A 21,977-nucleotide genomic window follows, 5' to 3' on the forward strand; every position below is an offset into this window, starting at 1 on the left:
ATGAAAGTACAAGGAATTCACCCACGTTTTCTTCTAATATGTGTCTGCTTTCTTTTATATCCTTGAGTTTCTCTGATCCGTTTGGAGTTTATTCTTGTGTACAGTGTGAAACAGGGATCTAACTGTATCTTTGCCACATGGCCACCCGTCTGTGAGCCCCCTTTATAAAACGCCCATCTTTGCCCCAGTGATTTGAGGTGCCGTCACTCGAGACTCTGGGTCCAAGGTAGTCCCTGGGGATGGATGGTCATGTGCTCATTCTCTGCCAGCCAGGGCCTCCAGAGTTCCAGAATCATGGAAGGAAAGAGGTGTTCTCTGCTCATCGTGCCATGCGTGAGCAGTCTGGGCAGGCTGGCCCGGTGGTCTCTCAATGCAGGGAGCGTGGCAGAGCAGGTCCCCGGGTGCCAGCCCAGGGCGGCCCTGCAAGCAGCCCTCCCTGGCTCGGGTCCCCGTGAGGACGCAGTCCTGCAGTTGCAGCCCCTCGTTGTCCTCTGACGTGCTCTGCTCTGACACTGTGCTCTTTGTTTCAGTCTGAGCCCCAGCTACATCGATCTGACCGAGTGTCCTTACATGTGGCCCTACTGCTCCCAGCCCATCTACTATGGAGGGATGCCGACAATCGTCAACGTCACGATCCTCAACGGCATGGGCGTCACAGGAAGGATTGTAGACAAGGTGATGCCGCTCTCTGGCTTGTGGTGAACTTGGACGTGGCCCGGCCTTCGTGCCTTGTCTCTCTCCTAATGTTAAAGCAGGAGAGGTTTTCTCCTCCTGTCTCGGGTGCCAGGGTATTAGAAGCAGTGATTTATTTTCTCCTGAGTCCTTTACAGATAAGTTGAGGATAAATTAATGGAACCAGTTTGGTACTTTATTTTGGTATCTCAAATTTGGCTCCTGAATGGACTAATTATATTTGATTCTTCATTATGTAATTTTCACCTGTAATTAAATGCCCACCTATAATTATTGTATTCTTGAGTGAGCACTAATGGGCCCTCCAGTCAAAAAGGTGTGTTCTTGATTTTAGTTTTGTTTTTATAATTTTTCTTTTACTTCATAAGTATTATCGTGATAGTAAAGGTTGGGAAAAGAGAGCAGAAAAATCACTTCCAGCCCCAGCACACCAAGGTAACCACTGTTTTTAAAGTGTTCTTTTCCAGCCTTTATCTCAAGTATGTATTTTTGTTCTCTGTGCAGTAGGCCCAACTTTAGTCTTGTCTTTCTCGGCTCTTGTCGTATTGTTAAATGTAACTCTACGCACAGTCTCAATGTACTTGCTAACAGCTATTCAGTATCACATAGGATTGTTAAATCATAATTTATCTATTTTTTTTTTAACCGAAAACACTTATTTTATCCTTCAGGGAACAAACTTTTTCTTTTCAAGATAATCGTGATGAGCTTACAAAAATGGGCATTTACAGTGCAGCTTTATATAATCCAAACGTTAAAAACTTAAAAGAGATTTCTACTTTGTTGTCCTTATAAGACAAAACAGAAATCCATTCATACTCAGGCGCTTCTCCTCAGCATCGTTAGAGGATTTCCATTGAGCAAACGCTGATCTAATTGAATAATCCTTCCTTCTGGTGGTATTTGAAACAAAGCCATCAGATCTCAGAAACTTGCCAACAGTTTCCTTCTCACTCTTCTTCACAGTGTGAATTCTTGATGTCACATCTGTCCGCACGCACACAGGCAGCAGCAGTGACCGCTCACTGTCGCGTTAGCCGCCGGGGCTGCGCAGGAAGTGGCCGCATCCCGGGCTTGGACAGCTGGGCTCTCCAGCTGTGAGCGTTCACTGAGAGTCTTTGCATATGTGGTTTCCTTTTCTTGTGAATTATTTAACATAAACTCCCTGGATTGGAATCCCGAGTCAGAGAGCCTGGACATCATTGTGGCCCTTGGTACACACTAGCGAGCCCTCCCTGAGAGTCGTGTCCGCGCGCGCTGTCGCCGGCCGTCCGGCCAGGCTATACGGAGGGCCGCTGGCTGCGTTGCCCGCAGGGGCTGGGACGGCTCTTTTTTTTTTATTTTAATTCCACGAGGTTGTTAAAAATCGAAATAAAATTCATGTACTATAAAATGCAGCCTTTTAAATCAAGTGAACCAGGAATTCCTGGTATATTGACAAATAGTGATTGCAACCATCACTTTCTGTAATTCCGGAACATTCTCATCACCCCAAGAGGAAACCCCCGTTAGCAGTCGCTCCCCATTCTCCCTCCTCCTAGCCCCGGGCAGCTCCTGAGGTGCTTTCTGTCTCTGCATTTGCTTGTTGGGGACAGCCCGTATACGTGGGGTCATGCCCAGTGTGGCCCACCGTGACTGGCCTTTCACGACACACGGTGTCTTTACGGTTCATCCGTGTCGTAGCACGTCAGTGCTTCGTTCCTCTTTCAAGCTGAGGGATATTCCGTTTTGTGGACGGGCCATGTTTGTGTATTCATCAGTTGGTGGACATTTGGTTTGTTTGCATGTGGTTCATCTTTTAACTTTAAATTCAGAGGGGATAACGTGTATGTCTTGCTTCTGAGCTCTTCTCCAGTTATCTGGGAGGTGGCGCTCTCTAGCTTCGTCCCCGATTGTGTGAGTTAGCTTTTCATTCCCGTGGCCCGTTCTTTCTGCGGGATTTCAGGGTCTCTCTGTCGATCTGAACGTCTCTTTGTCCTAGAGAAATTAACCATTGCTGTGTTTCTGCGCATCAATTTCTCCCAGATTGGTGTCTTTCTCTTTGACACTAGAGGTAGTGTTAACTTAGTTAGTTATTTTTGGTTTTGTACAAGTTCCACACTTCCCCGTGGTTGAATTTTCATCTTTTATGATTTCTCGTTTCCAAAAATTAGAAACTTTTCTCTGCAGAGTAGGATAAAAATCTTGATTTTATTTTCTACTAATGTTCCTTTTATGCTTGTAAGATATTTAATTTTCTCATTAGTATTGAGCTCATTTGATACATGTCATAAGAGATGGATAAAAATTAACTTTTTTCTCTTGTTAACCAGTGGTCCCTGGAGCATTTATCAGCACTGTTTGTCGTGCCATATCCTACAAATATTTGTCTTCTTTTCCAGGATTTTTTTTTTTTTTTTTTTAATATGCTGACTCACTTGGGGAGAATATTGCTCTCTGGCTTGTGAGGGAAATGAGTAGTTTAGGTTGGTTTGAAATACTGGTTCATTTTGTAGGAGCGAGTCTGTGTTTCTTCCAGATGCCTCCCTGCATGCTCCCCTCTGCCCAGGCCCGAGCCCCCTCCTCTGGGTGTCCTGCAGAGACCTGCCTGCCTGGCCACTAGCTGCATGGTCTGACTTTGGACAGTTAATCCGCGCCATTTTAGTATTTTATTCCTTTACATTGCTGTGATTCTTGAAGCATACAAATAATTGGAATTTGTTCACAAATTGGAGAGCTTTCATTTATTTACGTTCTCTATCAGATCAAAGTTCTTTGCCAAACCATGTGTCCTTTTTTTTTTTTTAAGCTTGGCGAAAAAAGTTCTCTTTAAAGTGGGAGATTGTCTGAAATAGTTGTTTCTAGACCTAGTGGGTGATGTTCCAGACTTTACCTAGTCTGCTTTGTTTAAAGGTAGTTTAAGATCTGAATATAAATTTCATTTGGTGCTGTTTAGTGGAGCAGGGGTCTGAAACCGAGTCAGGTAAGGTTGCAAATGAGTATCTCACCAGAGCTTCTGCTTATTTTTCTCCGCAGCCTGACTGGCAGCCCTACTTACCGCAGAATGGAGACAACATCGAAGTTGCTTTCTCGTACTCCTCCGTGTTATGGCCGTGGTCAGGCTACCTGGCCATCTCCATCTCTGTCACCAAGAAGGCAGCTTCGTGGGAAGGTGTTGCGCAGGGGCACGTCACGGTCACTGTAGCTTCCCCAGCGGAGGTGAGAGTGCATGCTCGCCAGGGAGGGTCCTGCTGTCCACCTTCCACTGGCTCCTGCCAGGAAGTGGGCGCAGGCCGAGTACCTGGGGTCTGGGGTTTGAAGCCAGTTGACGGGTGTGATGAGGCTTGCGGGCCGTGGGTGGTGCTCCCCGGGCCTCCTGAGGAGCAGCTGGAGTTCCAGAGCCCACTCAGCAGTGAGTGCGCTGCCTCCCATTCTCTTGCTGAGCAACAGCAGGTAAGACTTTTCATGCCAGAGTTCAAGTTCAAAATGATTGCAAAAATATGCGTTCTCTACAAGGGGCGGTGGGGCTAAACCTGTGTAGTCCAGGAGTTTTCAGGAACGAGGTGCCTTAAATTTTACGTCTTAAACTCATGAAAAATTTTAATGGGATGAATTGTGACATGTGAGTGTTTCTTCCTACATTTGTCATTAGGAATGCTTGCATTCAAATGATACGTAGAAGTAATTTTTTAAACCCAAAAGCCTGAAAGTTTCTTCTGAGCAGAAGGGGCAGTTTGAATGTCTTTTATTTATTTCAGTCAAAAAATGGCGCCGAACAGACTTCAACCGTGAAGCTCCCAGTTAAGGTGAAGATCATTCCTGCCCCACCACGGAGCAAGAGAGTCCTCTGGGACCAGTACCACAACCTCCGCTACCCGCCTGGCTACTTCCCCAGGGATAACCTGAGAATGAAGAACGACCCTCTGGACTGGTAAGCAGCCGCCAGCCGCCACGCTTTCCCCCCCAGTCCTCCCACGGCAGGGGGAGCCCGGCGTTTGCGACCACTGAGCTCGACCTCGATTGCTCTCTCTCCTGACTACCGTTGAGTCAGTCAGCAGACTCTGCCAGTCCTGCCTTCACAGCGTGTCCCGGGTCCTGCCCTAGCTGCCTGCCGCCGCCTCGGCTGCCCGCCCCCTCCGCACCCAGGCCGTTGTCCTTGCTCGCCTGCGCGGCAGCCTCCTGGCCAGTCTCACTATTCCCCTAAAGCCCATTCTCCATGCAGCAGCCCTGGTAATCTTAAAAAACAGGAATTTGAGCACACGTGGCCTAAAACTCTCCAGTGGCTGCCTCTTCACATGCCACACTCCCTGCTGTGTCCTGCTCCACCCTGCAAACCCTGCGCCATGCCGCCCCTCAGCCAGCCCTCCTGGCTTGCCCTCCAGGGCAGCTGGCTTGGTGTCTTCTTGGCCCGTACGCCAGGCTCATTGCCGCCCTCTGTAAGTACTGGAGTTTGGACTTCATGCAGGGAGTGGGGGAGTAAGGAGCCTTGGAAGATGGGGGCAGGACACTTACAGGTGTAACAGGTTCTTCCTGAAGATGTCTCTGGAAGGCTCAGACCAGAGGCAGGGGGAGAGGAGTGGTGAGAAGTTGAGAGGCCGAGGTAAGGGCCACGTCCTGGAGAGGTGCCTGGGCTCAGCCCTGCGGGGGAGCTGGCTCTGGAGGGCTGCAGGGAGGGGGCCCCTGGCGCTGCCACGGGGCGCTTGGCTAGGGGCTTACATAGAGGGTACAGTGGGAAAATGAGTAGGTTCAGGGGGAAAAGGGATGGAAAGGTGATCCACGTCGGTGCTGCACGGTTAACGTGATCACTAGCAGCCGGGGCAGGTCCCGCGCCTCTGTGTGCCCGTGCTCGGTCAGCGTGGTTGCTCCCCGTGCTTGCCGCGGCTAACGTGACGCTTCAGGGCACTTTACAGAGCAGCTCTGCGGCCGTTCCTTCTCATCGTGGTGTGTCCTTCGAGCCCGTGCCGTAGGCGCGATTTCCTGGTATCACCCATTTTACGTGCAAGCCCGGGGACCGCGGGTCTGGAAAGGCCGACTTCGGTGTGGTGAGCCGGACGCCCCCGGCCTGTGCTGTCGGCGAGCCGCGCTGCCTCGAGGGGGCCGCTTTCGGAAGGGAGCTGCGTGGCTAGCTAAGCCCTCGTCTCCTGCAGCGATGGGCCACCCTAGTGCAGAGCTTACTGTCTTTCAGGAACGGTGACCATATCCACACCAACTTCAGGGACATGTACCAGCACTTGAGAAGCATGGGCTACTTCGTTGAAGTCCTCGGCTCCCCGTTCACGTGCTTTGACGCGAGTCAGTATGGTGAGTAGCCAGGCGCCGGCCAGGTGTCCTTCCCGTGGGGTCGCGTGTGCGGGGACCGTTGGAAAGATGAACGCAGTGTGAGCGAGAGGCCGCGAGCCAGCGGCGCAGGGCCTCGCGTCCTCGGGGAGGCTGCAGCCAGGCTCGGAAGCAGAGTGACACGTGTTCCTGTCTGGCAGTGACAGTGGTAACCTTCGGGGAAGGGGACACTGGCAAGCTCGGGACAAGGATGTTTGTGCATTTTAGGTCTTTATTTTAATTAGAAGAAACTAGCGCTGCATTTTGCTTCTTCTCCAGTGAGTGACATCTGTGTACCTGGGTGTCACACACGAGAGAGCCCAGCGTTGTTAGTAGGTGACTGTGCTCTGGGACCCGGGTGCTCTGTTTTTCACCCCCTTGTAGAGGGGTACGGGGACCACAGACCAAAATATTAGAAGCTGGGGCTTGAGACGTGGATGCCAGTGGAATAGTGTGTTTCTGAAGCCGCGAATCCTGCGGTTCAGAGGCGCGGACTCACCGCCGGCACCCTGTCCCTCAGGAACTTTGCTCATGGTGGACAGCGAGGAGGAGTACTTCCCCGAGGAGGTCGCCAAGCTGAGGAGGGATGTGGACAATGGCCTGTCGCTCATTGTCTTCAGTGATTGGTATAACACATCTGTCATGAGGAAAGTCAAGTTTTACGACGAAAATACGAGGTACTCATAGGAGTTGGTATTTGATAAGAAATTCGGGTTTTTGAGAATTAAATTCTGTCTAGCAAGTACTTAAGAGGACTGGTCCGAGTGGTCCTTCCGTTGCCAGAGTCAGGTTCAGACGCTGGGCTGGAGTGGCCTCCCTCTTCCCGAGCAGCGATGTTGCCGAGAATCGCTTATAGACTAAGCGATGTGCTCCTTGATCCCAGGTATTGTCTTCCCTTGTTGATCTTAGATACTTGAGCTGTCAGTTTCTCCCATATCTCTGTTGTTGAATCTATACAAATTTAAGTGGGTGAAAGGAGCCGTTATTTAAAGGAACCTTCTAGAAGATAAGTTATTGATCAAGGATTCCCAGTGTTTTATGAATGTATCATAATGTATTTTGAATTTTTTTTTCAGAGTCTGTGAGTTCAACTTTAAAGACTCTTTTCTCATCTCTTTTCACGGACCCTCTCGAGGTCTAGGCTCCGTAGCAGTGTATTTGTGTACACATGGCGCGTTGCGCGAAGTGAATTTAGCTTTGATTTATTGTGCACGCTGGCTGAAGCATGTACATTGTATTATCAAACCCAGACAGGTGACCTTAGTGTGCACGGGCTGGATTCCGGCAGGAGACATTTAGTTTCGTCATGAAAAGACTGAGTGAGTGAGTGAGTGAGTGAGTGAGTGAGTGAGTGAGTGTGTGTGGCGGGTGGGGGCCAGGCTTCAACCCCTCACAACCTGCGCCCCTTGTTTCTTCCACAGGCAGTGGTGGATGCCGGACACCGGAGGGGCTAATGTCCCTGCTCTGAACGAACTTCTCTCTGTCTGGAACATGGGGTTCAGCGATGGCCTGTATGAAGGGGATTTTACCTTAGCAAACCATGACAGTAAGGTTTCGTTTGTTCTTGAATAGGGCACATGATCTCAGGATGCGAGAGCATAAGCCATGTGTCTATGAAGTTAAGGTTTCAGAGGGAGAGGATGGTGTGATTCCTGAAGAAGCAGGGTCTGTAGGCAGAACCAGTCAGTGTCTTCCCAAAAAGACATTTTAGTAAAGCTGTCATTTATCCATAATCTCCAAATGAGAATCTTGTCTGCGGGCATTCCTGATCTTGGTGCCACCGGTCAGGTTCTTGACCTCACTCGTGTGTGTTCCCAGAGAGGAAATTCCTCACGGGTCCCTGCTTTATAAAATTCTGGTCATGAAATCACTGTGCATGCCTCATTTAAGAAGTTTACCCACAGATCAGCTTTTGGTAACTAGTCTCTAGAACAACATCCTGAGCATTACTGTTCTCACCTCTGCTCACCCTGACAAAGCTCTGACTTCTGAAGTCTATTCAGAAACCTCACATTAGCAGCATTTTTTAGCTTGAATTCAGAGCTAGCAAGCTCTGTCTTAGAATGAAAAACAGTGTTAGAAAAACTGACATAAAGACTGCATTTGAGGTGAATGAGTAGCTCTTGATAAAGTGTTGAGTGTCTCTGCCTTCTCCTAACTAACTCCGAGTAACTCTTCTTCTCTAGTGTATTATGCATCAGGGTGCAGCATCGCTAAATTTCCAGAAGATGGCATTGTGATAACACAGACGTTTAAAGACCAAGGTAAGGAATGCTATTTTGGTTTCTTTGCTTTTTCTTTTAATAACCATTTTATTTGCGTATAATTCACATTTACTCTTTTTTTTTTAAAAATGGTTTTGTTTTGTTCTGTTTACACTTTTTTAAGGTGTACAGTTCCGTGACTGTTAGCTGCTTCCACAACATTTTCATCACCCCGTACCCCTTAGCAGTTTTGTGTTTTTAAAAAAGCTTACTGTAGTATTATTTGTATGGTACCTGCTTTAGGCAGGACTTCTAGATGGTGGCTTTGGGGGCTGAAAGATAATTTGAGTACTTGTGGATACTGATCACTGCAAAATAAATAGATTGCCTTCAGGAGAGCAGCTGTTGAATATTTGTAGATTTTTTAAATGACTTTCAGAGTTGCTTGAAATTTGTTACTATTTGTGAAGTTCTGCTTCTAGATTGCCAGATCACTAAAATTTTAGAAAAATGTTGACCCTGTTTTAAAGTTCTTAACTTAATTACAGATCATCTCTTAAAATTCCCTTAAGAATTTGAAGGAGAGAGGGGGCGCCTGATTGGCTCAGTCAGTGGAGCATGCGGACTCTTGATCTTGGGGTTATGAGTTCTGGCTCCACACTGGGTGTAGAGATTACTTAAAATCTTAAAAGAAAAAGAATTTGAAGAAAAGAAAGGTCTTCCTTGCAGTTTTGCTTCTAATGAAGGTTGCCATTTTCTGTAATTGGAAGTTAGGACAGTTTCTTTGGTTAAAAATGACAAGAAGGCAGAATTTCTCTGTCATCTGTTTGCACTTATAAGATAGAATTTATTTTTTATTACCTAGAGTGATTTTTTTTCCCTTCATCAAGGCAAGGTCAGTCAATAAATAGATCTGTGTTCATAAGGTTGTATTTTAACTTCAGGCACATCAGTGATTCTGTGTTCCCAGTTGCTAGGCACAGTTTACCATGGGCTAGTGATTTCTTCTGGAATCCGTTTCTTCCAGGGCAGCGTAGTTTCTGGTGCGGGTGCGAGAGTAGTGGTCTCATTGTCGGCTTATTGCTGCCTGGTTTGGGGAGGGGGGCATATCACTGTAGATTTCAGGGTGCCTGTTTTGCTGTTCTGCTGGTGAAAATAAAAATTAATTATCTTCAAGTCCTTTCTAAGTGGCTTTTAATTTACAGATAGCCTTTAAGTTGAATAACCTTTTGGGTACGAAATAGGAATTTGAAAATCTAGGTTATGCTGGATCAAGAGGGACCCTTTTGTCAGAAACAAACCTCTGACAAACCACGAGGCCGTGTGGCAACGCAGCGCACACTCGCCCCATTTCATCTGTTTTCCTGCTCTGTCTTTCCCTCCAACAAAGAGAATCTTATTTTCTCTTGCACTTAGTTTCTAGTGGGGTTGTCCACAGAGAGCAGGAAATGCCATATTTTTACAGCCACAGACGGTTTAGATGTCACCAGCACGGTGAGCAGCGTGCGGCAGATGTGCGTCCTGTCCAGTGTGGAGGAGAGCTCTGGCTTCGGGGCCGGCCTTGTAGGCTGTATGGTGAGGGCAAGGCAGCTGCTGCCCGTGGCACTGATGCATTTTTGACTTCTTGATTCGGTTCATATTGTAAACTGTGTCATCTGATTGGGCAGAGGTAAGAAGGCTGCACTGTGGGAACATTTGTATCGTGAGACAAACGTAACCAGTGTCTTAAATGTGAATTTAAAGTATGTGGGCATCTGTTTTAAAAATTAGTTATATTTGTCCTCATTTTTAATAATAAAATGCCAAACCTAGGTATGTGTAACCGAATCCGCAAAGGTACCCGTGTATACCGAGAGCTGCCTGGCCAGTGGCCCCTTGTGAGCGCAGCCCCGGGACATAGGCCTTTCAGCAGAATCAGAGGGGACATGTATGTGTGTTTTCAGGATTAAAAATACTATGTACCACCATTTCAAGTGAAAATATAAGAGGATGGCAGGAAATGTCTATACACATGTGAGTTTTACTAAAACCAAATTAATGGCACTTAAAACGTTTTCGTGTTGTAAAAGTTTGCACTGTTGTGATTGAATATTAGATTTTGCTGTGATTTTTTTTTTTTTTCCTTTTGGTCTTGTGGACTAAATGTCAAGCAGTGGTCGTGTGGATTAAATATCAAGTAGCGATTGGAAAATTATTTCATTCCTCGACAAAAGAAATAATTCATTCCTCAATATTTTTGTTTTCATTGTGGTATTTTTTTAGGATTGGAGGTTTTGAAGCAGGAAACGGCAATTGTTGAAAACGTACCCATTTTGGGACTTTATCAGATTCCAGCCGAGGGTGGAGGCCGGATCGTGCTGTACGGGGACTCCAATTGTTTGGACGACAGTCACCGACAGAAGGGTGAGGGCTGGGGGTGTGGCCACAAAACAGCTTGGGCTACCTGCCTGACTATAAAGCCTTCGTCCCCCTTGTCCCTGGAAAGGCCCTGGAAAGGTGCTGGAAGATACAGGGACCTGCTGCTGAGTGCCTAGGGCGGCCAGGCAAGTCCCAGCTGCTTTGGCTGTGTGGCACGTTCGCTAGGTGTCTAAGTCTGGACGCCGGAGCAAGCCAAACAAGACTGCGTGACAGGCTCCCTGCCTTCCCCACCGTGCCGCTGTCCTCAGGCTCGTAGATGCTGGGACTGTCGCGTCTGAGTGGAGAGGCTCTCTGCCTGGCTCTGCCTGCCCCCGCGTCCCCTTCTGGAGTCTGTACTTCCCAGGCACTGCCATGTGGGGTGCCCTTCCCAGGTCAGACCCACTCTTTCTGGAGGACCAGCGCTTGGCTCTCCTCCCAGACTTGGGAATTTGGCTGTTGTGAGCCTTCATTAGTGGGGGCGTTCGGTATCCTCGTCGGGTGTGGGGGGAGCTTGCAAGGGGGGGACTGGTCCTTGGCATTCCTCCACTTTTTCAGTATCTCTCAGTGCATCCTCCAAATTTGGGGTTTTGAGCCTGGACACGGACTGTTGATTTCTCATTTTGTGAAGGAGGAAATGGGAGTGAAAGCATTGCATCCTTTGGCCTGGTGAGGTGCTGACGCAGCCAGGTCTAAAGCTTGTCTTTGGGCTCCCTGGAGAACGGGACGGGGGGGGGGGGGCCGGAGCCTCAACATTTGCTACTAGGAACCCGGCCCAAGCAAAGAGCGAAGCCACGGGAGCGTGAGCTGGGAGCTGCGTGCATCTCTTGGAGTGAAGTTGAGCTTGACTAAATTCCTAGCGTTTTGTGTAAATCCTCAGAATGTGGTTGGTCTTTTTAAAAAGGTTAAAGTCACAGTTGAAAGAAGATTAATGTTTTATTTCCATAGAGATTTTAAGACTGGAGATCTTCTGGTAAGACTCTTTATTAAAGTTTTAAATGCCTGAGAGGACTGTCCTGGTTCTAAATCCTCAAGCACGTGGCCAGAGCACCCTTGAGTGAGCGAAGTGCTTGCTGGCGTCAGATGTCAGCGGCCTGTCCAGTCCCGGCTGGTGGCAGTGGGACTGCGGTGATGGATGCGGGCAGAACCCGCGTGGAGGCAGCGGGTCTAGGTTTACAGATGCTGCAGCATCTCAGTCTCCTGATGAGAGGACCCTTCACGTGGGTCTGTGATGAGGGCTGTCGGCCGCTGCCCAGCACCTAGACTCCTTCCCGGGTCCCTCAGAATAACTGACTGTTCCCTGTTCCCATACATTGTGGGGCCCACTGGCCCAGTTACTAGACTCTGCACTTGTGTTGACCTTGAATTCACTTCCCAGTGGAGTGCACACAGTGGTCCTGGCTCACCCCTCAAAGTGTAGACCCAGATCCTTCCCCGAGGACAGCCTCCAGAAATTGGCAGAAGCTTTGGGGCCCTGTTCTCTGAGCAGTTCTTTGCTCAGTGGGCATCATGTGGTCTGGCCATCCCTGAGTGGGCTCCAGTCTGTCCTCGTCGTGAGGGGCCCAGAGCCAGGTGGCGCTCGGGCAGCCTGTCCAGCCCAGCGCCCAGTGGCACTGACCCACTTGAGCCCTGGGGCCAGGAGTGAGGCTCACAGTCAGGTCCTGTCCGTCGTGCTAGTCTTTGTGGGCTGGCGCTGACCGCAGAGGATGTGCGCTTCTCAAGAATAGGTGATTTTCTCACCTTCCATTTCTCCTCATTTGGGGGGGCTTTTATTTTCCTGTTGGGATTCCTTAAAAACACTCTAATCCCTAAACAGCTTGCCCATTGAACCCACAGACTGCTTTTGGCTCCTGGATGCACTCCTTCAGTACACGTCCTATGGGGTGACCCCTCCCAGCCTCAGTCATTCCGGGAACCGGCAGCGCCCTCCCAGCGGAGCCGGCTCGGCCACTCCAGAGAGGATGGAAGGTGAGTGTGTGTGGCGGGCGCCCGGCTGCTTCAGGAGGCCGTCGTGCCTGCTAGAAACGGAGCCTGTTGGCGAGCCCCCGGCTGTTCCCAATGCTCACAGGCGGGCTGTTCTCCTGGGAATAGAAAGGACGTGCACTCCGAGGTCCCCACACTGCCCCAAGTTAGCATGTACTGTTTCCTCTCACAGATGGAGCCCCAGCTCCTGGGGGTCTTCGGGAAGAAGGGCCAGCGTTTCTGAGCGCTCACCAAGTGCCAGGCACACGGGTCACCTCCCCAGGGCCTCGCAGAGCTCTGGGAAAATAGATGAAGAGACAGGAGTTGAGAGGTGTAGCTGGTCGAGGTCACCGGGCAGTGAGCCGTGGCGACATGTTGCCTAGCCCGCTGTGTGGCAGAGCCTCCCCGTGGGGCCCTCCAGAAGGGCGGTGTGAGCTGCAGATACAATTCTCATCTTCCAGTGGCCACGCTAAAAAAGCAAAAAGAAATGGGTGAAATTCATTTTAGTGAAGTTCTTTGGCCCAGTGCACCAGAACACTGTTGAAACGTTGACAGCCCTGTTTCAGTTGCTCAGTGCCCACACGTGGCTACAGTACTAGACAGGGCAGGTCTAAGAAATAAATTCTGAAATTTGAAAATGCTCATTTTTTTTGTTTTGCCTGAGAATTAAATACTCTGAGAAAGCTTTTGTTTCTGAAGTGTATCTACAGGTTAGATTCCTCGAGTATAGACTCGTGTGTGGAAATGTGGTCAGTAAAGTCGCCCAGCCACGGCCATGCGTCTGGCGTGGTCCTTCTGCTCTGTTCACTCCCTGTGAGCAGTGAGCACGTGTCCCACTGGGAGCCGGGTTACCAGGGCACGAGGTGGGCCTGTTGGCGGGAAGACAGGCTAAGGCGCCTCCCTTGTGTCTGCCCCTTCTAACGACCGTGGTTTTGTGTCGCTGGTGTTGCTGCCGCCCCAGGGAACCACCTGCACCGGTACTCCAAGGTCCTCGAGGCCCGTTTGGGAGGCCCGGAGCCTCGGGCTCTGCCGGCCTGTCCGCACCTGTCGTGGGCCAAGCCACAGCCTTTAAACGAGACGGCTCCCAGGTTAGTGCCTTCCTGTGCTTTTCCACTCCTTCTGCGTGGTTTGTGATTCATTACTCTTTTTTTCTAAGAGAATGGAATTTTACTGACATCATTATCAAATCATCCGATCTTCCGGCTTGTCATTTTGTGATGTTATTTAAATTGGTGAGCCCCCACATCGACCTTTAGAATTATGCTCTGGTGGTGTCCTGCCTGAAGAAGTGCTTTGGCTAATTAGCATTTTGTTAGGTTTGGTTGATTCTTGCTTAAGAAGCTGAGATCTGACGGTGCTGTCACTTGAACAGCTCTGATTCCTCTGGTTCAGGTTCTGAAATGCTGACGGGTTATTCTGTCCGCACCCGGGGGGCAGGGGCGGGGGGCTCAGACTGCTTGGAGGCGGTGTGCGTTCCCGCTGGGGGCTGGAGCGTGTGTCCGCGCCCTCCCCCGGGGTCCCTGTGCATGTGGTGCCCGGGACTGCGGGGCCACCTGCTGCTTCATCTCACTGATTCCATCGACGCTTCGTCTGCGCCCTTTGCTTTCAGAAGCCACAGCTAGAGTGGTTCCTGCTGTTTCTTCCTGGGCACCTCAGCCAGCTGAGCACGCTGCTTCCCGTGTTTTCTCCCCCTCACTCCTCCTCCCTGTTTCTGGCCAGAAGAATGGGGGCTTGTCCTGATTTGGGGTCCTGGCACAGTGAGGCAGGGGCCCATGCCCCGGGCCAGCTTGGGGGTGGTCCGCCCACACCTCTCCTTTGAGCGGTGCCGCGGGCGGCCGTCCCCCTCACCGGCAGCACAGCTCACGCCTCCTGGCCGCTGGGGCTCCCCCTACCAGGCTCCCCCTTAGCTTGGGTCTCGGCGTGTGCAGGCTTTGCTGTGGCCGGGGCTGGGGGTGGCAGGGGACAGAGGACCACCGTCGACGCTGTGAGCCACCAGTGGAGGATGCCTGCACGTTGTGAACAGACTCCTCATGCGCCAGTCACGGACCATTTGCCCTCTTGAGAACATGCTCGGCAGAAGACCGTGGGATTGTAGAGGGTTCATGTCGTCTTCTTGTCAGCTGTTTGTTCCTGAAACTTTAATTACAGAGTACTTTTCCATTCTAGTTAACATCCCATCATTTAAAAATTTCTGATAAGATTCCATTTTTACATCCCATTTATTCATAACCTCCTATTATCGTAGCATTCGGACCAGACTGTCGTGCCAGCTGTGGTCAGCACTTCCGACTCGGGACAGTCAGTGTTGGCCAGAGTTCCCAAAGCCCAGTTTCTCCGCACAGTGCTGTTCGGGACTCAGAAGCAGATAAGGCTGTCCTTGGTCCTTACACGTGCCCACGTCAGGAGTCTGGCCTCCACCAGCCAGCCGTCAAGGACGGCGTGCAGCGCCTGGGATTTGGCGTCCGCCAGCATTCTCGAGAATTGCTTCTTAACACGCCCAGTCAGCCTCCCCCTTATCTCATATGAAACATTTTGTTGAAAATTATTTTCAGTCCTCAGTCTGGGTCTCGATTCTGAAGCTGAGAGATCGGAGACCATGTCAGACGGCTCTAGACGGCCCTGGAAAGGCCTGGTGTCCGTCAGGCCGATGCTGATGGCCAAGTTTCTGTCCGCCTCTGAAATGACCCCCTTCTTGGTTTCGTTGTTGGGCATCAGGTGTCCTTACTTAGAGCAGTCGCAGGAATGTCACACCCGAGAGGAACCTGTGGGCAAGGTGGCCCCTCCGTCCTTCCGTTGGGAGTGTCATGAATTTTTCAGACTACAACGCAGTGTGCCGTTTTCCACGATTGTTCAACTAGAAAGTGCCATCGCCAGATAATTAAATTCCAGAGCAGGATCTCGTGTCAGAATTCAAGCACAGCTTGCATCTATTCAGCTGCAGGGTCATAAAGCTTATCTGGCCCTGATTCCGTAACTTCACCTTGTCAGTTTAATTTTCAGATGATGGAACCTGCAGCTTAAAGTCCCACCCCCGTGAGGCAGGACAGGTATCGGGCTCACCAGCGTTTTCCAAGCAGCTGCCCAGCTGCAAGTAGGTGAGAGTAGTTTCTCTCCTTCCTGCGCAGAAAGGGCCCTTCCCAGACCTGGGGTCGCCCGGTGCCCCTTCACCCCAGCTGCCCAGAGAACGGAGTCTCTTTGCCTCAGTCGGCCAAAGTACGAGACAAGCCGACCGCTTCCAGAAGTAATCAGCAAACACTGTCTTCCTTTCCCCCGAGTCGGCCAGAGCAGTCTTCAGATGGCTTGATTGCACTCTGCTCTAATCTAGGCACACACCGCCCCCCCCAGCTGTTCGCTGCCCTGTGCAGCGTGTCAGCCTTTCTGTTCTTCAGGTATGATCCTGAAACGCTGGGGTCTCAGAATCAGGAGCGAGAATAGCGGTGCTACTACTGTTCTTTCTTCCCCGTCCTGGCCCAGCAGGCAGGGCCGATGCTCATTCCCATGGTTTGCTTCTCTCGATCGCTCCCCTCTTACGTGTGTGCCTCATGCTCCGTCCTCGTGGTGGCGTCCTTGAGGACAGAGAGGATGTCTGGTTCCCAGCACCCTTGGATCCTCCGAGGCCGCCTCAGTCCACGTTCGTCAGAAGGCAGGCGTGGCTGGCCGTGGTACCGCATGGCGGAGACGCGCACGCACCTTCCTGCCGGCCCGTGTCCCTGAGTCCTGGCTTCGGTTCCTGTGCTCAGGCTCCTTTCAGAGCTGAATGTGTGCTTTCCTCTCCCACTGCTTGGCAGCCTGTCCAGTTTAAGCAGAAGCAGGCTCTGTGGGGCCTGTTAGGAGCCCAGTAGAACTGGCCCCTCCTCAAAATACTCCTGTCGCACGCGTGTGGACTTGATTTGACATTTCTGTCTTGGGACTCGAAGCTGTCACTAGTGTTGCTATGCTCTTGGGCTTAGGTAGGTGGGACGTCAGTGGGACGTCACTTCACCTTTCTCCTTAAATTACTTTTTATTTCTTAGGTATTGGCTAAGCATCATAAGCTAGTATAATTGCTTATTTTTATTTTGTTTTAATCCATTTTCGTGAAGTAATCTTTGGAAACATCAGAAGCTGCTTTCCATCGACCTGGACAAAGTGGTATTGCCCAACTTTCGATCGAACCGCCCTCAAGTGAGACCGTTGTCTCCCGGAGAGAGCGGTGCCTGGGACATGCCTGGAGGTCAGTTCGTAGGTGCTTCAGTGTGCTCAACCCTACTCTGGTTTGTTCCGGTACCCCCAGTCCCCTGCAGGGTGGGCCAGATGCACCTGTCTTTGCCCTCCTGGGAGCATCTGGTCCAGGCTTTCTTTGTGGTACGAATCAACAAGGCCAGAAGTGGGCCTCAGAGATTAACACACCGTGTTCCCTTCAGAACATTCTACCGTGATTTTCGAATTTGAAGTTCTTTCAGGATAGCCAGGCGTTACACTTAAAATTCTTCCAGTAGAGTAATTTGCACACTCTTGTCAAAGTTCTGCAAGCAGACATGTATGGTGCATCCTTGGGAACGCCTGTCATCTGCTGGTTTGGGTCCCAGCCAGTGGCTGAGCCACCCTGGCCCCTAAACCCTCAGCCCAGAGGTCTCCACGGATTCTCTGTTCTGGCCCACCTGGGATGGGACTTTACTAGGCTGGGATGCTCCATTGAAAGCGGGTCTGTGCCCCTCAGCTGATCTGATTGTGTCCCCTCACCCCAAGTGACATAAAATGTCCCCTCCACAGGCAGTGGCTTTCAGCCTGACGAGACCATTTGGGACAGGTTCTCCCTTACCTGGAACAACTGATCCCCAGTTATTGCAGCAAGGTGTGGGCAGCAGTTTCTCTCTGGAGATCCCTTTGCTCTTCCAAGAGGTTACAGCTCCCCATGGGATCCCTGGTTCCAGGGTGCCCATGTGTGCCATGGCCCATGTGTTCCAGCCCTGGGAACTTTGTGTGGTGATGCCAAGCTCCTGAGGGCCTTGCCTGTACTCATGGGGTGTACCGATGATGGTTAGTTCTGGAACCAAGGGTCCGCCAGCTGCCACTCTTAACTTGTGAGCACAGGTCCCACGTGTGGAAGGCTTTCCCAGGAGGCTGGGGCATGGCCAGCCGTCCTTACTCCCTGCCCGGCCTCCCTCCTCGTCCTCCCGCTCAGCTGCTGACACCAGCGCCTCCTTTCCTTCCCAGTGTCCAGACTCCTCCGTCTTGCGATGCACTTAGGGAACCCGAAAGCAGCTCTAGGCAGCCCTGTTGTAGGTTGTCTGTGACGGAGGAAGGGCCAGTCATGGGCTCCGTCTGAGGTGGCATAGGGAGTGGAAGGAGCAAAAACCTCACCTCAAGACACCCCTCCCACCCTCACTCCCGAGGCTGCTTACCCGAGAATCTCTCGTTTGTTCTCTACGGATGGCCCGGGTCACTTCACCTCAGGTTTCAGATGATGTCTGCCCCGTGAGCCTCGCTGACGCAGTTCGCTAGCATTTGTTTCTGCCGCGTTGGCCTCCGAGGCAGAGGCTGTGGCCGAAGAGCTCTGCTGCCCCTGACCCTTGCTGTGCTCTTGCAGGGATCATGCCCGGTCGCTACAACCAGGAGGTGGGCCAGACCATCCCCGTGTTTGCCTTCCTGGGAGCCATGGTGGTCCTGGCCTTCTTCGTGGTACAGATCAACAAGGCCAGAAGCAGGCCGAAGCGCAGGAAGCCCAGGGTGAAGCGCCCCCAGCTCATGCAGCAGGCTCACCCACCAAAGACCCCTTCCGTGTGACACCAGACCAGCTGACCGTGAGAGCCAAAGAGAGCCTTCGAGGACGGCCATGAGGGGCGGGCGGCGCTGGCGGTTTCCCGGGGCAGCCCCACTGGAGAGGGATCAGGTCTCCAGCTGCAGTGGCATAGAGTCTGTCTTCATTGGGCCTTGCAGGGACCTGCGGGAGGGGCTCGCTCGCGGATCAGCCTCCGGGGAGACCTCCCGCGGCTGCGGCGCGCACCCGGAGGGGCCCGGGCAGGCTGGCTGGGGGCTCCTGACCCGAGGGGTGCGCCGAGTTACACCAGCGGAAGCCCTGACCAAGCTGAACTGTGCTCCTCAAAGGCTATTTTCTATATTTATTGTTGGGAAAAGTCACTTTAAAGACTTTTGCTATTTGGAAGCAAAGCTATTTTTTTTGTCAGTGGAATGCGGTTTTTTTACTATGACATCATGAGGAATAACACAGATTCCGTGATCTCCTTTTTGATGAAAGGACAGACTGAGATTTGAAGGAAACTTGCACAGATCTGTGAAACATAGACCTTCGCTTTATTTTTATAAGTATCAACTGCCATCATGTTTTGTAATTTGGGGTCTTGATTTCACCATTGTCGGTGAAGAAAATTTTCAATAAATATGCATTATCTGTATGAAGCTGAAAAGAAGGGTGTAACAGGCTCTTCTTCCGCCTGCCCCGTTTCTCCCTGATGACCTGCTGGAACGGGTTCCTAGTCAGCCTGCTGGGGGGGGGGGGGGGGGATTGTTTGAGCTAGAACTCACATACTGTAAAATTCTCTGACGTGTCCAATTCAGTGGTTTTTAGTATATTCCCAAGGTTGTGTAATCGTCACCCTTGTGATTCCAGAACATTTTCATCAGCCCCCAAAAACAAACTCTTGCCATTCAGAAATCAAGCTCTAGTCCTTCCCTCCAAGCCCATGAGAACCCCTCCTGTACGGGGATGTACCTGGCCCACACGTTGCACGCACGCGGAATCATGCGATACATGGCCCATTGTTTCCCCTTAGCACGTTTGTAAGACGCACTCGTGTGGTAGTGTGACCAGGACGTCATGCCTTTTCATGGCCCGGGCACCAGTGCGCCGTGCGGATGGGCTCACTTGGTATATCCATTCCTCAGTCGGTGGACATCGGGACTGTTCCACTTTTGGCTCTTAGGATTACTGATGCTAAGAGTATTTGCGTACAGGTTTGTGTGTGGACATCAGTTTTCATCTCTGTTGGGTGTAAATACCCAGAAGTAAGATCTTAGAGCACCCCCGTTTACCTTTCTGAGGAACCGCCAAGCTTTCTTGTCCAAAGCGAACACGCCATTTTGTATTCCCAGCGGCCAGGCATGAGGGTCCCCGGCTCTCTATGTCCTCCCCCAGGTCCGTGAGCGTGCATCCTTCTAGCACAGCGTGGCTGTTGAGTGGTGTCTTCATTGTGGTTGGGATTTGCATTTCCTAAAGATGAATGATGTTGAACATCTTTTCAGGTGTTTGTGGGCCATCTGTATGTCTTCTTTGGAGACTTGTCTGTTCAGATTCAGTTTGTAATTGGGTTTTCTTTATCCCGGAGTTGTAAGAGCTGTTCTTGCATTCCAGGTCCAGGTCCCTTATCAGGTATGTGACTTGCAAGTGTGTTTTCTCGTTCTGTTGGTTGTCTTTTCACTTTCCTGATTGTCTCCTTTGAAGCATGAAAGTGTCTTAATTTTGATGAAGGCCGTTTTTATCTGCCAGGTGGCATTCGTAGGAAACCATGACCTAATCCGGGGAGCCCGTGAATACTTAACCCTTGCCTGTCCAGTCTGTTTCCGTATGCCAGCCGGCTGACCTGAGCCTTCACGTCGCAGGTGAGGACAGACTGACCGGAGGGGCAGAGGCCGATCAGGGTGCTGCTGAGGTCCTGGGACCAGAAAGGCCCAGGCCACGGGATGAGGGGAAGTCGCTAAGGTTCACCTCTCCCTGCGACAGGCCATCCTTGGCGGTCACACTGGTGACCTTGCGGCTCCTCCCTGCACTCTGCTGCTCCTTTGGGGTGTTGCAGGCATCTCTTGGGTCCCCACAAAGCTCTCTCACCCCAAGCAGCCTGGAGGATGTAAGCGTTCAGTCGCCCTGCGGTCCTCGGGTGAGCCGGGGGTCCGAGGGTACCATCAGTGTGGCAGAACCAGGGGCTTGTGCGTTGTTACGGGGCCTTCTGGTCCTGCTGCCTGTCCTGCTGCTCGGCACCGTGGAAGCCGGGGTCACAGCCTATCCTCGTCCACAGGCAGGTCCTGGGAATGAGGACATGGCCTCGGAGTAAGACAGCAGGTTGTGGGAGCTGGGACTGACTGGAATGCCCAGGCCTTGTCTCGGGGACAGCACATCTTTAGATTGTTCCAGAGAAGCCTGAAACCTGGAGTATGTTGGCAAATGATTGAATTAGAGACGTTTTTTTGTGACTTACACTCTCTCTCCATCTCTGTTGTAAAGTCCCCCTAACACCGTAGGCCATGTGGTTGTGGAACGAAGTTCTAGACCCCAGAGTCTCCCTGCCAGCTGAAGGCCGTGGGTGCGCCTGTCTCTCTGCGGACTTGGACATCTCCTCCCCGAAACATGGAACTTGGACCTGGGAGTGTCTCCTGTTCCTGCCTGCTGGGAAGGTCCCTCACCTGGCCTTCGAGGTCGGCGTCCACGGGTGTCCCTTGCCTTCGGGATTGGCTCTCCTGTTTAGACAGGGTGGACCGTGCCAGCCGGGGCACACACGTGTATGGTTTAGGTTCGGGTGTAGGGTCCGTAGGGTCGCATAGTTGGGACAGGACAAGAATGGAAGAGTTGTTAGCAAGTAGTAGAATTTTTAGGGACCCGTGGTTACCGCAGCTCCATGAAGGGAAACTGCATGGGGGATGATGTAGCAAGGTGAAGTTCAGTAGCGACCATGTGAAGACTCTAGTGGGCCTCTGAGTACGGCGCAGCTTCCTAGCCATCCTGGAGCCCTGGGTGTGGATGGGGATGTGCCCAGGAGCTGGCAGCCTGTTCTGTGATGTGCCTGCCAAAAAGCGCTGTGTTAATAGAGGTGTAACGTGTAAAAAAGAAGGTGGATCCTTTCCTGTCTTCTAGCCAGAGGGGTACTCTCAGGAGCTGTGTGCTGGGCTGACCGCGCTAAGTAGACATGTGCGTGGAGTCTCTATGCATGGCCGGGGGCCCGGTACCTGGCCCAGAACCGCACCACTGGTGCAGGCAGGATTGGAACGGAGCCTCTACGCCTCACTTTGGGGACAGTGACACACTAGGAGGATGACTGGACGTGGAGGCCTTGGACAGAGCCATAGGGGGACGGGAGGGGACGGAGGAGTGGGTGAGGCTGAGCTGAGATAGGTCTTCCGTGGGGAGTGCTTCCCTGGAAAGGGGACAAGGTCTCTGGAGAGAACCAGTTGATAATGGGGTCTGGAAAACAGATGTCCTCCCCTAAAAGAGAGCCCTTGTCGGTGGTTGCACTGGGATGCCCAGGGTCCACCTGGGACGTATGAAGGGGATGTCGTCATCCAGGCACAGGTGTCGGACTGCACCCCGGCTGTAGCCTCAGGCTCCAGTTCCAGCCCGGCTGCTTCCTGCTGGGGGCCCTGCTCACCGAGCCCTGCTGCCTTGTGTCAGCTGTTGTCAGTGGTAGATCGTTCCACGGTGACAGATGCGTGTGATGGCTG

The 21,977-nt window shown here is 51.5% G+C and overlaps 1 protein-coding gene across 4 annotated transcripts in view; it reads left to right on the forward strand.

The window, feature by feature from the left end:
* The window catches only part of MBTPS1 (membrane bound transcription factor peptidase, site 1), a 53,789-nt gene extending 32,212 nt beyond the window's left edge, over nucleotides 1-21,577 (forward strand). For 2 of the 4 annotated variants that reach the window (XM_032389816.1, XM_032389815.1), the window contains 11 exons: nucleotides 531-675; nucleotides 3,709-3,891; nucleotides 4,431-4,603; nucleotides 5,858-5,973; nucleotides 6,509-6,665; nucleotides 7,410-7,534; nucleotides 8,175-8,252; nucleotides 10,455-10,595; nucleotides 12,423-12,554; nucleotides 13,510-13,636; nucleotides 16,631-18,108. In XM_032389816.1, coding sequence (XP_032245707.1) covers nucleotides 531-675; nucleotides 3,709-3,891; nucleotides 4,431-4,603; nucleotides 5,858-5,973; nucleotides 6,509-6,665; nucleotides 7,410-7,534; nucleotides 8,175-8,252; nucleotides 10,455-10,595; nucleotides 12,423-12,554; nucleotides 13,510-13,636; nucleotides 16,631-16,979 — 1,726 coding nt within the window. In that variant the 3' untranslated portion in view covers nucleotides 16,980-18,108. The other 2 variants (XM_032389817.1, XM_032389818.1) reach the window with 2 other exon arrangements.
* Nucleotides 21,578-21,977: the final 400 nt, after the last annotated feature.

Source organism: Phoca vitulina, unplaced genomic scaffold (genome assembly GCF_004348235.1).
Source record: "Phoca vitulina isolate PV1807 unplaced genomic scaffold, GSC_HSeal_1.0 scaffold56, whole genome shotgun sequence".
In the NCBI taxonomy this organism is placed as follows: Eukaryota; Metazoa; Chordata; class Mammalia; order Carnivora; family Phocidae; genus Phoca; species Phoca vitulina.